This window comes from Pinus tabuliformis, chromosome Q, assembly GCF_031772625.1.
Source record: "Pinus tabuliformis cultivar Carrire ecotype Pingquan chromosome Q, CPIR1, whole genome shotgun sequence".
Classification (NCBI taxonomy): Eukaryota; Viridiplantae; Streptophyta; class Pinopsida; order Pinales; family Pinaceae; genus Pinus; species Pinus tabuliformis.
Genome location: NC_142296.1, coordinates 436,717,775 through 436,737,060, shown reverse-complemented (window position 1 = coordinate 436,737,060; position 19,286 = coordinate 436,717,775). Strand labels below are relative to the sequence as shown.

General features: G+C 36.8%; 2 protein-coding genes across 2 annotated transcripts in view; both read left to right on the top strand.

The window, feature by feature from the left end:
• Positions 1 to 19,286, top strand: part of LOC149220084 (short-chain dehydrogenase/reductase 2b-like) — a 33,359-nt gene that overhangs the window by 1,805 nt on the left and 12,268 nt on the right. The window lies entirely within an intron of this gene.
• LOC149220085 (short-chain dehydrogenase/reductase 1-like) lies at positions 5,011 to 6,145 on the top strand. The gene is made up of 2 exons (XM_089384636.1): positions 5,011 to 5,297; positions 5,435 to 6,145. Exons 1-2 carry the CDS (start codon positions 5,070 to 5,072, stop codon positions 5,816 to 5,818), a joined length of 612 nt encoding a protein of 203 aa, XP_089240762.1. The 5' UTR covers positions 5,011 to 5,069; the 3' UTR covers positions 5,819 to 6,145.

Sequence of the window (19,286 nt, the reverse complement as noted above, 5' to 3'; positions counted from 1 at the left end):
ATGAATGAAAATCTTTAAAAATATGTTTTTTTCATTAAAAAAAAAATAAAATATTTATTTATTTTTTACAACGACCGAGTCATTGAAATCAACTAGGCTGAGTCGATACCGAGTTGGAGTCAGAGTCGACCCTCGGCGGTTCTGAATCTGAATCGGAGGTTTAAAACTATAGGTTAAAGTTGAAGCCATTACAACAATGCTCGTATCAGGCCAGACCACAATTATACTCATAGAATAGATAGACTTGAAGTCATTATCACAATTATACTAACAAAATGCTTAGACTTAAAGCCATTACAATAATATTATTCAAGATGTCAAAATTCAACATGTTATTAGCTGAATTTGAACCTGGGTGGTAGGATAACAGTAATTCAACTTAGCCTTTTCATTCTTTCTGTATTGTACTATTGAGTAATTTGTGTCCATCCTTTTGATGCCGACTTCAAGAACCAGGAACCCAATGCTTTTAGGCTAGTTTTTGCTTTTAGACAGCTTTTGATCTAGCAGCAAATGATATGAAAACTAGATATTTCATATGGAGGGTTTATTATACAGTAGCATTTCAAGGTGTTTTTTTTTAAATAAGAAGCATCTTTCGTAACTGGAGGACTTGATTTGAGGAGAACCCCCTAATATACTCGGTTAAAATGCAGGATAGAGGATAACCATGAGCATAATCGCTGCTCTGTGAGGGTAACCATGAGACATAATCTCTGCTCTGTGAGAGTAAACATGGGGAATGTGAAGGTCAGGAGAAATTACTACTTTGTTAGATTCGGAAAAATGATAAAACAACAATTATGAGATGATACAAGCATTCTCGTTGAGAGCTAAGCCAAGATTTCCAGCTTCCTATGCCAAATGAATTTAGCAATTTGTTTTTCATTTGATTGAAAGATTATGTTTTCACCTTCCATAACCTACCTGTGAAGGTGATTGTTGTTTGCAAATTTAATCATTGTATGTTATAATATAAAATTCCTACGGCAATTCAACTACTTGTGTTGCCTTTGCTAAACATGGCTTAACTTTTAGGCAATTTTACTAACTCTTAACACTTTTTTGTTGAAGTTCTAATGTTTTCCTTTGTAATCCTTGTTTTGAGTTTTTGAAGTTAGCTCTGGAAGTTAAATGATTTTGTTTTTAGAAGAACAATATATACATTAGTGTTTAAATCAATTTTGATATACTGCCATTTTGAAAACAGTTTTCCTTTACATTTAGTTATCTCCTATGTTTTCGCTGTTGATTTCACTATCATATAAAATAAGTTCTAACACTTAAAATGTCAAATTATGTTTTTAGACTCTTCAACTCCATACTTCTGCTAAAAGTCAATCTCAGGGAATTAACTTGTTTCTCTCTTTCTGTATTTGTACTTTCTGTATTGTACTATTGAGTAATTTGTGTCCATCCTTTTGATCCGGACTTCCAGAATCAGGAACCTAATGCTTTTAGGCTACTTTTGCTTTTAGACAGCTTTTGATCGAGCAGCTATCAAATGAGATGTCACGCTAGATTTTTCATATGGAGGGTTTGTTATATAGTAGCATTTCAGGGTGATTTTTGAAAATCAGAAGCATCTTCGTACGTGGAGGACATGATCTGAGGAGAACCCTCTTATATATTTAGTTAAAATGCATGATACAGGATAACCATGAGACATAGTCGTTAATCTGTGACGGTAACCACCATGGAGGATGTGTGAGACACAGTCGTTTATCTGTGACGGTAACCACCATGGGGAATGTCAATGTCAGAAGAAATTACTACCCTGTTGGAATCGCAAAAATGATACAAAAACAATTATGAGATAAGACCAGCACTCTCATTGAGAACTAATCCAAGATTTCCAGCTTCCTATGCCAGATGAATTTAGCAATGTGCTTTTCATTTAATTGCAAGATTATGTTTTCACCTTCAATAACCTGTGAATGACATCGTTGGTTGCAAATTTAATCATTGTATACTGTTACAAAATTCCTGCCTGCCCTTGCTTAACATGACTTAAATTTTAAGTAATTTTATTACTTTTAAAGGTTTTTTTTGGTAAGTTTTATTTATTGTTGTGGATGAAGATATTGGGAGTAAAGTGTGTTAGTGATCACAGGTTTGTTCAATGTTTTGGGTTAACCTTTTATCTATTTTCAAAAACTTGAAGTTTAACGGATGGCAATACATAGTTCTCCAAAAATCTTCATCAACAACAATTTTAACTCAACAATGCTCAAGAAGATTTTTAACTCAACAATGCTCAATAAATTTAGAAAATATTTCATTGCTCGAAATTTTGGCGATGAGGATGAATGGGAGGGGTTTGGTTTTTTTTAATGGGCGTGTAGGTAGTGAAAATTTGGCAATGATGATGTATTTGGGGGTTTGGTTTTTTTAATGAGTTTTAAAGTATTGAAAATATAATGGGTATTATCAAAGATATTTAAAAGTAAGATAACCTTACTATATTTGTATTATAAGGAAAATTTTTGGAATTTTCTATTACTATTTAATTTCAGTACAAGTTAAGCCAATATAACCCGATTTTATTATTAAGTCCAAATAATGTGTACTCAATTTTAGTTTTTTAAGATGTTTAATAAATTTGAGGTTATGATGGGTTTATGTCATATTCCTTTTTCCAATGAAAATTATATCAAATTTTATTTTTCTAGATGTTTAGTAAATTTGAAATTAGCATGAATTTATGTTATATTTTTTTTCTAATGAATATTGTATTAAATTTTATTTTTGTTAATCTCTTTAAATGTTAGATTATAGATTTTTTGTGATTTATATTGTAAATAATAATATTTTTCGGATTAATTACATTAGGATTTGGAACCAATTAATGTGGTTCATCCTTAGGATAAAGTTGGTTCCAAAGGTAAACTAAATCCTACTTATGTGATTAATCCGAAAGACATTATTAATCTCTTTAGATGTTTAATAAATTTGAAAATAGACCAAATCCTAATAATGTGATTAATCCAAAAAACATTTTATTAATCTCTTTAAATATTTAATAAAATTAAAATTAAAATGACACTCTTTAAATATTTAATAAATTTGAAATTAAAATAGATTTATGCCATATTCCTTCTTCCAATCCTTTATTAGTTGTTTCTTCCGCATCAAATATCCTTCATTAGCAGTTTCTTCGGCATCAAATTTTCTCCCTTCTTGTTTCTCCATTTAGATGAGTATATTTACTCTATTATTAGAATGAAAGGTCTTTCTCATTTGTTGCTTTAGGTCTTGAATTCACTTATGTATTTCCTTCAATTTCCTTATTCTTTGAAGCTTTAAATATTCCATTTTGATGTTGAGAGGGGGATGCATAGTCCAATTAAGGACAAAATCAAGTGAACAGGGATAGGTAGAGACTTGAGAGAGTAAAGCAGGGATAAACTAGATTTGGGAGACTTGGATTAGAAACCCTAAAGAGATAGGGTCCATAAGAATTGCAAGGGATGTTGACCAAGGATGTGTCAACTAGTAGAGTTGGCCAAAAATGGGAATAAAGTGAAACACTCAACCAAGGATCTTAATAAAAGCAAACCAAACACAATGCAAGGAAAATATACTAAAATAAGACATATATACTTTGAATTGGAAAAATGAAATTGCCAACTGTAATGAATATTCACCATGATTATAATCCAAATGCTCCATGTACCTACAAGAGGAATCGTAACTAAAAGAGGTCGAGTTTAAGAGCATGTGGAGAAGGAGCAAGGGTCTTGTGAACTAACTCTCCACTTGGCTTTTATGAGGCATCTTCTTATGGAAGATCCAATGAGACATGACAATATCTTAATTAAAGAACAAGGGAGATCTAAAGTACAGGTTGATCATATTTTTTAGGGTTAATGGGGTGAACTCTTGCATTTTCCTTATTTGTTACATATTTATCTACTGTTTGGTTTTGGCCTCCTGGAATTTGGAAGCAATACAAAATTTCCAATTTATCTTATTGCATTCTAATTCAAGTAACTATGGATGCTAGTTAAAGATATCGAGGAGTTTTACTTTGGAGAATGAGGTTGATAATTATCAATGAATCCCCGCGTGGTCAATCTCAAACCTTAATGAAATTGGTTGACATTAGACATTGAAGCAAACCCATTAACTTCAATTACATTATTTGAGGCTATATCGAGGCTCAATATAGATTTGTATACAATTATCCCCTAAAATTATAGAAAACTCCTTCGACACTTGCTACCTCATTTAATAATATAAAATATTAACTATAATAAATAATACCATTAATAATATTAAATATATTCTTACATACAGACTGGCATTATCTTTTATGCAATTCAAATGTAGTACAGCACTGAGCAAATGCTGTAGCCTGTAGTGCATACTATATGTTGGATGCCAATTTTTGGGTGCAGCTGAATCCAAATTCTGTAAGATGTCATTCGGGGGTTTTCAAGTAAATCTGATATATAAATGTACTGAGAATCGAACTACATGCAATACTGGATCACCGCCTAACTGAGACTCCTATTATTAAGTATATATTTTGAACGACATGCTAATAGTAAGAGCCTTATATCTATGAAAAATAAACACAACTCTGAAGACACATAAGTTTCTTAAAGTTGATCCTCGGTCACTGTCCTCTTTTCGACCAGATCTTTTAGAGCCATCCAAATCCTTTCAGATTTAGTCTCTAGCTCTTATTCCTGTGAACTGTTTATAAAAAAATTCCTGTGAACTGTTTATAAAAAAAATAAAAAAAAATCATTCAAGGCATCTCTATATTCAAACTTCCATAGCAGGATATAGCTCAGGGGAGAGAGATCATGAATTTTTTCTTTCTTTCTGCCCATTATTTAGAGATTAATGGGTCACCATTCAATTCTCTAGTTGGTGTCAATGGAATTAACAGAGATCTCTTTGCTAAATTACAGATCAACAATGCGGCAGTAGGGGGCGCGAACTTCCACTGGGATCTGCTGGAGAAGAGCCAGATGGATTTTAGAAAGCTAATTGTATTGCAACCTTATTGGAGTTTGATTTTCTTCTGAACCCTATTAAAATCTGTAATTACTCTCTAAATGTTACCAGAACAACTAAGAATTAATTTCCCCAACCATACAATTGGTTCACAGGTAGATGGCTTGTGGGCAGAGGGGATTACAGAGGACGGCCAGACTGCCAAAGAATGCCTGGGTACAAATTACTTTGGTACAAAGAGAATAAGCAAAGCTCTGATTCCACTTCTGAAGCCTTCTACTGCTGGACCACGTATAGTCAATGTGTCTTCTGTCTTGGGCCTACTTAGGGTATAACTAATTAATTAATGGTTTTTTTTTTGAAGTAAAAAGTCATTTGTTCAATTAGTGATTTTGATGATTGCTGTGGAGTAAAGTAATATGTAAATTTTTAACAAATTAATGATTTGTTTTGTTTTCCTTAACAGTTTTTGAGAGGTGAAACATTGCAGAAGCAACTTTCAGACATTGAAAACATTAGTGAAGAGTTTATAGATTGCATTGTGAAGCAGTACATGGAGGATATTGAGAGAGGTGCAGACCTGAGGGACAGCGTGTGGCCGGTTAGGTTTCCAACATATTCTCTATCCAAAGTGATATTGAATGCATACACTCGTCTTCTGGCTCGGGAGCTGAAAGGAAAGGCATGTGTTAACAGCGTGCACCCTGGTTACGTCAGGACTTCCATGACATTCAATACCGGCGATATTTCACCTGTTCAAGGAGCAGAAAATGTGGTGAGAGTGGCCTTGCTCCCACCCGGTGGACCTACTGGCCAAAACTTTCTGGAAACACAAATTGCTCACTTCTAAATTCTTTTATGCTCTGCTAGATTGAGTGTAAGAGAATTTATCAGAAAAGTTTTCCTATGCTAGATTGAACCGAAGCTCATATTTGTCCTGAAATAATGAGATCTTGGTCTTTATGCGTATTCCAAAATTATAAACATATTAAAATAATTGTTTGAATAGATTTACAGATAGCATATTATATTGAAAGAAAATAACTCTGTTAAATGTCACTCTGTATTTATTATTATAAAGTCATGCATGACATGCTTGGGACAAGTCGATTGGGTACTTTTGTTATAATTTTTCTCGATGAGATGTTTCAGAATATGAAATTTGGAGGGCATAAAAGAGGAAATATTTAGGTATTTAGGGTAGATATTTCTGCACCAGATTTGTAAAATTGGATATTTATTGTGTAAATTTATGTTTGAGTAGAAACCAAAATAAATAAATTTTGGGAGAAATAGACTTGATGAAGGAAGAAGTAAAAGGTAGACCTAGTGAAGGCAGTAAAAGCTAGCAAACCTGGTTAAGGAAGTAGTAAATAGATCTACTGAAAGAAGAAGCAACTAATAGACATTGTAAAGAAGCAAGAAAATTCAGTGAAGTAGGTTGGTTCCTACAAATATTTGCAGTAGTGGAGATTGGTCTCTGCTACAAATGGTGTAGTTGTGGTGATTGGTGTCTCTTGTAAGTTGGTACTTACAAAATCTTTCATATAAAAAAGTTTTGAGTTTTCTCTCATAAAAATTTCCAAATATATCTTATATTATTTGTTCAATTTATAAAATTTATATATTTTATTATATTCTAATATTTAAATAATTAAAAAAATTCGTTCTACCGATTCACCCCTCAATATAACTTTGAATCCAACGAGAAGACCAGAAGAAAGTGGCAAAAACCGTGTTAGAAGAAATCAAACAATAACTATTATGCCTAATGTGACAAAGAATGGACATTGAATTTTGATTATAACAAGGCCTGCAAGCAGCGCTAGTCCCTGCTGGGTCAAAACTAAACTTTATATGGTTTGAAATTAAACTTGATATGGTCTGAAATCTGAAATTCAAGGGAAAGAGATACTCACAGATTCAAACAAAGGTCCAAAGGTCTATGAACCTTGCATTGTGCTCGTCGAAAGAGGGAGATAATATGTTAAAGAGGGAGATAATATGCTAATTAATGTGAATAGAGACTTCGTAGACAGTGCATGGTGTTAGAAAGTGCGACAAAGCTTTTAATGCACTGCTACCCGGATCAACACTGCTACAGATCATATTAAAATTCCGGGTAAAGAATAAGACATTATATTAGAATTGATTTCTATAAAAATTTAAATGAAAAATTGTTGTGAATGTATTGCATCTGGCCTTTTACCATAAATAACTTTAAATCCAACTTCTAGAAATTCAAAATCTTTTTTGATGAGCAGAAATTTTTCTTTAAATCCAACTTCGAGAAGTCCAATATCTTTTTTGACGAGCAGGTCCAATATCTTTTTTGACGAGGAGAGATTTTGCTTTGGCCACCTCCTTTAGTTCCATTCCCGTATCATGTTTTTAATTATAAAATGTTTACGAAGGCATTAAACACTATAAAGATCTACATCGCTTGCGAGAACAAAGAGAAATCCAGGAATAAACATGAAAAATAGAAAGTGTTGTGTTCATGTTTATAGTGGTTGTTATGCATATATACTCTCAAATGAGGCTCATTCAGTGTGTTTGGAGATGCTCAATGACTTCTAGAACTGTAACTTATCTTTTATAATCTGCCTAGGCCCTGCGCAACCTGAGAAGTCAGAGGGTGACTTCGCGATGGGCCACCTGTTCTGGCTTGACTAACGATTCTAACACAATGTCAAGGCACTTACCGGGCATATTGGAAGGTCGCAAGGTCGAGGAGGTAGAGAGAGAATCGATCGGCTTGGGCAAGAACTTTTAACATTGCTATAAACTTTATATGCCTGTTAGAAAAGTATCCTTTTACCCAATGCTATCAACCCAAAAAATTTATCACGGTTGAAAACTTATTCATAGATCATATTTACATGCTGTAAATGCACCTTTTATACCTGGGAAGTGGGGCCTAAAAAGTGTAGCTATAGTATTTGCATTTATCCTAGCTGTTGTTTATTTCTTGTGAATCTATTTGTTATTTAGTTAATGATGTAAATTTCTGGTGATTTCAAACACAAAAGAAATACACAGAGAACAACGTTCTGATTTCAATACAGGATCTTAATCATATAAAAGAAAAGAAAATTGTTACATAAATGTCTTCCTCTGTAGAGGGATTACAACAGGAACGCTTCAGTTCCAGCATCTGATTTTACTATCTCAGAAAACTATAGTGTCAGCACTGCTGTGCGTTGCAGAAAAAAAAGAACTCTTCTTCTCTAATTCTACACACTGCTCTATCTGCCCTTGCATTTTTTTTTATATATATATATTGAACAACACAAAAATATCTTACAATACGTGTTGCCTGTGCCCATACTTCCGTAAAATAGAAAATAATAAAATTAAAAAATTTCACCTGCATTTACCAACCGCGGTAAATATCATTAATTACACGGCTGAAAATATCTTCTCAGAATTTAATTCAGGGCTTATCACAACATCGCACCATCGCATCGGCGGATAAGGAGCAAAGGTCTTAACGCGCAGAAGTTTAAGATTTGCGATCTGCGATCTGCGATCGCATCGCAAACAATACAGGGATGCAGCGAAGGGTGACAAGGGAAAGTGCGATATGCGATCAGATCGCATCGCAGGGAAAGTCCAATCACTGTTTTCTGAATAAGCTGGGTCGTTGTTCAACTGTCAGCTTCCGGCAGTTTGAAATTATCATTCCAACACTCCCCTTTAATTTCAACTGCTGGGTTTTTCTGCATACCCAGGCATGTCCTGAAATGATCGAAACTTTTCTTTCCCAATGGTTTTGTCAAGATGTCAGCGAACTGATCCTCTGTTCTGCAGTGCTGCAAAACAATCTCACCATTGTTAACCAATTCACGTATGAAGTGAAATTTGGTGTCTATGTGCTTTGTTCTTTTATGAAAAACAGAATTTTTAGACAATGCTATTGCCGAGCTATTGTCACAGTAAATGGTTGTGCCCTTTTCCTGTTCATGACACAAATCTCTGAGAACTCTTCTCAGCCACACTGCTTGGCATGCTGCTGCTGTTGCTGCCACATATTCTGCCTCTGCTGTTGACAAAGACACAACAGGTTGCTTCTTGGAAGCCCATGAGATGGCTCCCGATCCCATATGAAACACATATCCCGATGTGCTTTTCCTATCATCAACACTTCCAGCCCAATCACTGTCAGTGTAACCTGTCAACATGAAACTTTCAGAAGAGGAGTATAAAATACCAAACCCCTTCGTTCCATTCACATACCTTAGAATCCTCTTGGCTGCCTGCCAATGAGTCTCTTTCGGTCTTTCCATAAATCTGGAAATTAAACTCACAGCGTGCATAATGTATGGCCTAGTTGCAGTCAAGTACATAAGGCTGCCAACTATGCTCTTGTATAGTTTTGGATCAAAATATTTGCTGCTATCTTCTTTGGTCAATTTCAACCCCACTACTGTTGGAGTCACAGCTGCTTTGCTGTTCTGCATGTTAAATCTCTTCAACACTGCTTCTACATATTTATCTTGAGAAATGAAAACACCATTTTCACTTTGGTCTACTTCAATTCCAAGAAAATATCTTAAGAAACCCAAGTCAGTCATTTCAAATTCACTTTTCATGACTGCTTTAAAATCAACAATGAGAGAAGCATCATTGCTAGTAAAAATCAAATCATCTACATATAAAACAACAATAATAATCTTACCGTCATTCTGCTTTATGTAGAGTGTGGGTTCACCATCACACTTATCAAACCCATTCTCAATCAGATAAGCATCTATTCTGCTGTACCATGCTCTTGGAGCTTGCTTCAGACCATAAAGAGCCTTCTTCAGTTTGCAGACTTTATGCTCTTGGCCTTCAACTTCATAGCCTGGAGGTTGTTCAACATAAACCTCTTCTTTTAACACTCCATTCAGGAATGCAAATTTAACATCCATCTGATAAATCTTCCATTTGTGTTGTGCTGCAATAGACAACACTGTTCTCATTATTTCCATCCTTGCTACTGGTGCAAAGGTTTCATCATAGTCTTTGCCTTGCTGCTGCTTGTAGCCTTTCACAACAAGCCTTGCTTTGTGCCTGTCAATCTTACCTTCAGCATTGCTTTTGGTCTTATAGGCCCACTTAACTCCAATGGCATCTTTGCCTTCAGGGAGGTCCACTAACTCCCATGTTTTACTCTTCTCAATTGCACCAATTTCTTCATTCATTGCTTCAATCCATTTATCTTCATTTACAACATCTTCAAAATGAACTGGGTCATCAACATGACAATACAAAGCGAATAATGAATTCAGACCGGTATTGTTACTTACCTCTCCTTGTTCATAAATCTCATTCAGATCTCTGAATCTTGGTCTTCTTGGTGTGCTAGGAGTTCCATCCGAACTTGAGGGTATTTCTGATCCCTGTGATGTGCTTGGAGAAGCACTTCCTTGACTTCTCAAGGCTGTTCGAATTCCAGCTTGTGGTGTGGTTTGTTGTACTTGCTGTGGTGGAGGAGGAGCCACCAAGGAAGGATTATTTGCTGCTGTCCCTTCCTCTTCTTCTTCATGAGACACAATTGTCTTCACATTCACTGTCTTTTCTAAGCTTCCATCCCAAGCTTCATCTTCAATGAACTGCACATCTCTGCTTACTATCAATTTCTTGGTGGATGGATTATAGAGTTTGTATGCCTTTGACTCATCACAATAGCCAATAAAGACACACTTCTCCCCCTTACTGTCAAGCTTCTTTCTTAGCTGATCTGGTACATGTGCATATGCCACACAACCGAATACTCTCATGTGAGTGACAGTTTGCTTTTGACCACTCCATGCTTCTTCTGGTACTTTGTTCATGACAGCTTTAGTTGGGCACCTATTCAAGATGTAAACTGCGCAAGTGACAACTTCTGCCCAATACTCATGCGGCAAGTGCTTTGCCTTTAGCATACTTCTGACCATGTCAAAATGGTCCTATTCTTCCTTTCGGCAACACCGTTTTGCTGAGGTGTATACCTCGCGGTGAACTGCTTTTGTATGCCATTCTCTCTGCAAAAACGCAGAAAGTCTTTGGAGATGTACTCTCCTCCTCTATCTGTTATGAGCACTTTGATATAATGCCCACACTGCTTCTCAACAAGAGTTTTGAAGTGGCGGAATTTCTCAAACACTTCACTCTTCTGTTTCAGCATATACACCCATGTCTTTCTGGTGTAATCATCAATAAAAGTTAAAACATATTTATTTCCAGCAAATGATGGTATTTGCATCGGTCCGCACACATCAGAGTGAACAATTTCCAAGGGTTCTTTTGCCCTTATACTCTTTCCTGCTGGAAAGCTTTCTTTGTGTTGCTTGCCCAAGATGCAGCCTTCATAAAGGCTGTCCGGTTTCTCAATCAACGACAATCCGTTTACCATTCCCTTTCTGTGCAACAGATTCAGGCCTCCGAAATTGAGATGTCCAAATCTCAAATTCCACAACCAATTCATATCTTTCACTTGTTCCTGAAAGACTTCTTGTGTTACCGCTGCAATAGTTCTTCCTTCCTTCAAATCTGCTCTGAGTTTGAGAGGAAACATTCTATTGCTGGTCATCTGCACCTGTGCAGTGATCTTCTTACTTGAAGGTATGTCTCTGATTATACACAAATCATCTTTGAAGAACACATTGTAACCTTTGTTAATGAGTTGTCCAATGCTCAAAAGATTACATTTCAGACCAGGTACATAGTATACATCTGGCACAATCATCTGTTCTCCATTTTTTGCTCGAATACTGACTCTGCCCTTACCCTTGACAGTTATTTTATCATCAGTCCCTGTTGTTACCTCAGATTTCACATTTTCATCCAGATTGGCAAACATTGCAATATTTCCAGTCATGTGATTACTACAACCTGAGTCTAAGAACCAAAAATCTTCTTGTTTGTCTTGTGCTATGTTACATGTTAACAGCACGTTCTTTGGGTTCTTATCTTCTTCATTTGCAAAATTAGCATTCTGCCTATTATTCATGTCACTTTGCTTTTTCCTACATTCATTGGCATAGTGCCCATATTTCTTACAATAATGACATTGGACTTGGGATTTGTCATACCTTTGTCTATGAGCTTGCTATTTGCTTGAACCTTCATCTTGGTTCTGATTGCAGCTCCTTCCGCTTGTGCTTGCAGGATAATTTCTGCCTCTATTTTGGCTTCTTCCACGACCTCTGTTATTTGCTCTGCCTCGACCTCTTCCTTGGCCAAACGACATCTGAGTCTTGAATGCTTGCTCAAAAGAGGAATCTGTTCCTCTACTCAGTCTGTGTTCATGAGACAAAAGAGAAGCACTCAACTCATCTACCGTGAACTGTGAGAGATCTTTTGTTTCTTCTATTGCTACCACAATAGATTCAAACCTTGAGGGTAAAATTCTCAAGATTTTCTCTAGAATCCTTCTTTCTTCAAGAATCTCACCATGAGATCTTATCTGGGTTATCAAGCCAATAACCTGAGTGAAGAATGAATCTATTGTGTCAGATTCCTTCATGTTGAGATTTTCAAAGTCTCTCCTCAACATCTGCAACTTTGCAGTCTTCACCTTCTCCATGCCCTGATAGGCATTTTTGAGAATATCCCATGCCTCCTTGGATTTTGTTGCTGCTGCAATTCGCGGAAAAACACTTTCATGTACTGATTAGAAGAGGAAAAAGAGGGCTTTGGCATCCTTCTTCCTATCGCTCTTCAACTGGTCTCTTTCTGCTACTGTCAAAGCAGCCAGTGCTGTTGCATCTGCAGGTTCAGCATAGCCTGTTTCAACCAGCTCCCATATTCCTTGAGAAGCAAACAATGCTTTCATTGTTATGGACCAATAATTGTAATTTTCCCCATTAAACTGCGGCAGTTGGGAATTTGTCAAACCTGTTCCAGCATCTGCCATCTTAACTTATATAGATAAAGAAGAGATACTGACTGTATAAAGAAAACAAGCAAAAAACTCTCTGCTGAGAAAAAAAAAATCTGCTCAACAAACTTCTTACAGCTACTACAGTGAAAAACAATCTCTGTTTTTGACTCACTGAGTGCCTAGACCAGCTCCGATACCATGATGTAAATTTCTAGTGATTTCAAACACAAAAGAAATACATAGAGAACAACGTTCTGATTTCAATACAGGATCTTAATCATATAAAAGAAAAGAAAATTGTTACATAAATGTCTTCCTCTGTAGAGGGATTACAACAGGAACGCTTCAGTTCCAGCATCTGATTTTACTATCTCAGAAAACTACAGTGTCAGCACTGTTGTGCGTTGCATAAAAAAAAGAACTCTTCTTCTCTAATTCTACACACTGCTCTATTTGCCTTTGCATTTTTTTTATATATATATTGAACAACACAAAAATATCTTACAATACGTGTTGCCTGTGCCCATACTTCCGTAAAATAAAAAATAATAAAATTAAAAAATTTCACCTACATTTACCAACCGCGGTAAATATCATTAATTACATGGCTGAAAATATCTTCTCAGAATTTAATTCAGGGCTTATCACAACATCGCACCATCGCATCGGCGGATAAGGAGCAAAGGTCTTAACGCGCAGAAGTTTAAGATTTGCGATCTGTGATCTGCGATCGCATCACAAATATCGCATCGCAGACAATACAGGGATGCAGCGAAGGCTGACAAGGGAAAGTGTGATATGCGATCAGATCACATCGCAGGGAAAGTCCAATCGCTGTTTTCTGAATAAGCTGGGTCGCTGTTCAACTGTCAGCTTCCGGCAGTTTGAAATTATCATTCCAACAGTTAAGTCCCCGTCCATCCATGCCAGTGACTGTTGGTGATGCTGCGATAACTCATCCTTGCCAGTGACGGTTGATGATGCTGCGATAATTCATCCTTGCCACTGAAGATTGGTAATGCTGCGATAACTCCTCCCCCAGGAGTCATTATTGATCCCGAAGGAAAGAAGGAAAATGCTTAGGCTTATGCTTGCTTTCCTACTTGCTTTGTCGATAGTAAAATTATATATCTAATTATAGAGATGATCTAGCATTTTGGTAGTTTTCGAATGATGCAGAACCTGAGTTTGTAACTGCACCTACTTGATCGTTAGAAGAAATTCAGAAAGTAAATAGTAGATGAAGTCTATCAACAATTTGCAGTTCACTTGAACCCCAAAGGACGGAACCCACGAGCTTGTGGTTTCATCAATGTGTGCTACAACCTTTATCAAGCACCATAAGAGGTATATCAAGCTACTGTTCCGAAAATATTGGTTTCAACAATGTGCACTACAACCTTTATCAAGCACCATAAAAGGCATTGCAAGCTGTTGTTTAAAAAAATATTGGTTTCATCAATGTGTGCTACAATCGAGCACCATAAAAGGCATTTGAAGGTGTTGTTTCAGAAAAGATTGGTTTCATCAATGTGCGCTACAACCTTTATCGAGCACCATAAGAGGTGTTTCAAGCTGTTGTTTTAGAAAAAATCCAACCGAAAAGTAAGTATGGAGATTAAAAAGTAAAATAACGATCACTTTAAAAAAATTAGGTGCCAAGACACTATAAACAACCTCGCACGTGGAAAAGCACAACACCACCCTGGGCCCTTTTATCGACCATTTGTCCGTGCCTTCATCATACATACCATGCATGTTCACCCACATGCGTCAACATCCAGCTTCCCTTGTCTGAGAAAAAAAATGCATAATTAGAGAAAAATGCTGTGAACAACATATGCATAGCAGAGTCATGGGTATGGGAGCGATTGGGTCACTACCAGGTGACCTTCACACAGATGAGTAGGAAGACCTTTTATCTATGCATGCCAAGCGACCTTCACACAAATGGGTAGGTTAACCTTCTATTTATGCATACCAGGCGACCTTCACATAGACCAGTAAGAATACCTTCTATCTATGCGTACCAGGTGACCTTCACAGAGATGAGTAGGCTACCTTCACAGAGATGAGTAGGTAGACCTTCTATCTATGCATACCAGGAAGGTAGGGATGCCAACATGCAGACTAGCCAGGGGCATTATAGCCGACAGGATAGATGCACTAATGTAAAATTGAAACTATAGATGCATAAGGAAGGTGGGAAAGAACGAAGTGCCTGAAAAACAAAGATAGAAGATCCCTTACCTGAATGGAGCTGATCTCTCTATCCAACCTAACGAATGATCAGGTTGGAAAGAGATCTCACCGAATTATATTAAAAGAATACCAAGGAGTTTGGGCCTCGATCCTGCCTGAGAATAACAAAGCGACCTGTCGCTGCCTTGCAAAAGACGGCTACCTTCACAAGATTGCATCTTCTAAACACAATATTCATCCATTGCATGCTTTGGTAAGCCATTCTTTGACATTCTTAATAAAATAGATGCGGGATTGGACATAGAAGTTGAGGCAGTAATGCCACTTGATGTGCATGTATCTGTAGATGTGCATATATATGTTATGTTATGTGTTCTATTAGGCTGTAAATACACTGTAGTATGTTACACATCCATATATATGTTATGTAGATTTCTTACCCTTAAAAGCCCATCTCAAATAAAATTGTCCAACAAAAGATGCAGAATTAATCCACTGGACCAAGTTCTCCAGCACGATTGCACCATGCACAACATTATGCTTAACCTCACCAAAAATACGATATGTTCGTTGTTCATTCAGATCGATTCCTGGTGCTGGTTGGGACAGTTTCTGCCTGACGGAACGCTGCTCTAGACCGGCGGGTACCTAGACGGCCTGCGGAAGTTAAGGAGAATCACGCCGTGTCCGGTAGCCGGAGCCTGCATTTGGGTTGGCAACTGAAGCTTGCATCTGGGTCGAGGATCCCAACATGGCGTTAGCCGAACTGTGGTGGTATGCGACCTATCAAGTCCTGTCGGACGACAAAGTAATCGTTGTGGGAGGCAGAGTGGTTTTCACGTACGAATTCGTGAGGAAAATGAGAGAAGGAAGCTGCTCAATGCCATTTTTTAGAGCCACCAATTATGTACAGAAGGAAAACTATTATCAATACGTGCATCTTCTTCCCAATGGGAACCCTTATATATTCGCAAACAGATATTCTATTGAATTCATTTACAAATACCCTGGTAGTTGTCCAAGATTTCCCTACCATACTTGGGGAGCCAAGAAATTATCCTTTGGTGGAAGCTCCAAAGCAACTTCAAAATCCAGAACATGATAGTAAGCGCAAACTCCAAATTCAAAACATGATAATAAGCGCAGCTCCAAAGCAACTCCAAATTCATAAGGAAAAGAAAATACAGGTAATGTACCATTTTAATATCTATGCAAGAGAAAATTCTCCATTCTAATGTCGGGTAATGTATCCCTGAGACATGATAGTAAGTGCAGCTCCAAAGCAACTCCAAATTAACAAGGAAAAGAAAATACAGGTAATATTTTAATGTCTACGCAAGAGAAAATTCTCAATTTCCATTCTAATGTCTATGGAAGAGCAAATTCTCCTTTGAGACATGACACTAAGTGCAGCGTCAGAAAGGAAACACAGTGGAGCTTCAAAAAGGAAATATAGGTAATGTCCTGATCACAATTCTAATCTTAATGTCTATGGAAGAGAGAATTATGTAATATGTACATCACATTTTGATATCTATTGATGAATCTATGTGAATAAGAGTGACTAAAGGAAAGTTGCAATGGCAGGACATGTGGAGGAGAGATTGCTTGTAGAAAAGTGTGAGCTTGACATGGGGCATCACACTTGTTGCATAAGCGGTCTAAACATTTGGATATATATTTAGTTTCAAACTTTGCAGAGATGTTTGAAATTTGAACCTTGGATAAAATGTTACAAAAGGTGCATGTATGGTGGTCAGTGCATTAGTTTTTGGAAACTTTGGGTAAAAGTTTGTCAGCCATCTAAACCTTACTCGGGACACGTGAAGGTTCCAATAAGAGTCTCAAACCAAATCTTTGGATAAAATTTGGGTGAAGGAAATTGCAATTAGATAGTTTTGTTAAATTTTGATAGAGCGGAGAAATTTTTGGTCAAAAAACGGATTAATGGCTAGTTAACGCCCTAGCGACGGCTAGAGTCCCTGTAGTGCCGAAGGCAGGGAAATTCTCAATTTCCATGCTAATTTCTATGGAAGAGCAAATTCTCTGCGAATTCTCCTTTGAGACATGACACCAAGTGCAGCTTCAGAAAGGAAACATAGTGGACCGTCAGAAAGGAAATATAGGTAATGTCCTGATCACAATTCTAATCTTAATGTTTATGGAAAAGAGAATTATGTAATATGTACATCACATTTTGATATCTGTTGATGAATCTATGTGAATAAGAGTGACTAAAGGAAAGTTGCAATGGCAGGATATGTGGAGGAGAGATTGCTTCTAGAAAAGCGTGAGCTTGACATGGGGCATCACGTTGCATAAGCGGTCTAAACGTTTGGATATATATTTAGTTTCAAACTTTGCGGAGATGTTTGAAATTTGAACCTTGGATAAAATGTTACAGAAGGTGCATGTATGGTGGTCAGTGCATTAGTTTTTGGAAACTTTGGGTAAAAGTTTGTTAGCCATCTAAACCTTACTCGAGACACGTGAAGGTTCCAATAAGAGTCTCAAACCAAAACTTTGGATAAAATTTGGGTGAAGGAAATTGCAATCAAAGAGTTTGGTTAAATTTTGATAGAGCGAAGAAATTTTGGTCAAAAAAACGGATTAATGGCCAGTCAATGCCCTAGCGATCGCTAGAGTCCCTACAGTGCAGAAGGGAGGGACTAATAACTATAATTTGATCAATGCATCATTTCTTAAGAATTGCCAAATATATTCACGGCTAGGGGATATGTGCTGATGTGTGCTAGGTATCAGAGAAAAAAAGCATTCTGTAGAAACCTCCATGGTAATATTCGCATTACCATTATCTCAAAGGCTTTCGAGTGTGGCCTTGGGGTTCGAAGTGATGACCAGGAGTCTTTCATTGACCAAGTTATGATCTTCTATTCCATATATCGTGTTGCCTGTGTCCTATGTGCAACCACTCAAGGTAACGGGTTCGAGGACTCGAGTCGTCCTTGTGGATGTATTGGAGTCTGATACCTCCACCAAGACTCTGCTAAACTTTTAGGTCTGAAGCTCCAAATAAAATACAACTTGGAGGGGATAGCGACCTGAGTATTGAGAAATTCACAATGGAGTCTTCTTTTGGGTAATCGAATATGATATCTGGACTTGCATAATCTTACACAGAAGGATAAGTGAGCCTACAAAATTACACTAGGCTCTTATCGTGGGTTAAGGTGAATCTTTGTATGTGTTTCAGTTATCTTCATTACATTCTTTTCAAGAGGCATGGTCATTAGATATGAAGGTAGAGCTATGCTAGAAGCAAGAAACCCCACCTTAGCATTGCTTCAGGATGATGAGATCTTGACCAGTATTTCCCAAACCATTGATGAGGTTTGCGAAGTGCTAAAGACGGTTCCTGTGTGAAAAGCAAAGAACCCCACCTTACCATTGCTTCAGGATGATGAGATCTTGACCAGTATTTCCCAAACCATTGGTGAGGTTTACGAAGTGTTAAAAGACGGTTCCTGTGTGAAAAGTAAAGACTGTTACCGTGTGAAAAGTGGTGATGTTGAGGAGAAGGCCGTTTCATAGACAACAACAAAAGAGTTTCAAACCTTATGCCAATTTGGTATTAAGCTTTGCATAGTGCAGGGAAGTGGTAACACTGTTATTTGAAGGGATTGAAACATAACTAGCATAGATTCATTTTAAATATGGATCTAACATGAGCTTAGAGGGATTTAATTTCTTCACCTGATTGAAACATAACTAACATAGATTCATTTTAAATATGGATCTAACATGAGCTTAGAGGGATTTAATTTCTTCACCTATAAATTTTTTTATTAGTCAATATTATTTAATTGTTTTATATAGTTATTTAATTTTTTTTTTAATACACATCACACTGCGCTGTAGAATGAGTCTCTCGGCTCAATGACATGGAAGAGAGAGTTGTCATATTGTCCACATTATATCTACATGAAGGAGATGATGATCAACCATATTTTTGAGGGGTAAATTGCCAAATGGTGCTTGTAGTTGAAGGAATCATCATTGCCATGAAAGGCTTTTCTTGCAGTTAGTGTGAGAAGCTATTTTTTTTCTTATTGAAAGAAGAGCTATATATGTGAAGGTGTACACAATCATTGCCAACAATTGCTAACAAAGTTACAATGGCCAACAAAGTTGTTGATGAAAGGACCAAAGCTAAAGTGGATTGACACAAGTAGTATTTTTACCATTGAGAAAGTGCTTAATGTGTGCAGGTATTTTTACTATCAAGAAAGTGTTTAATGTG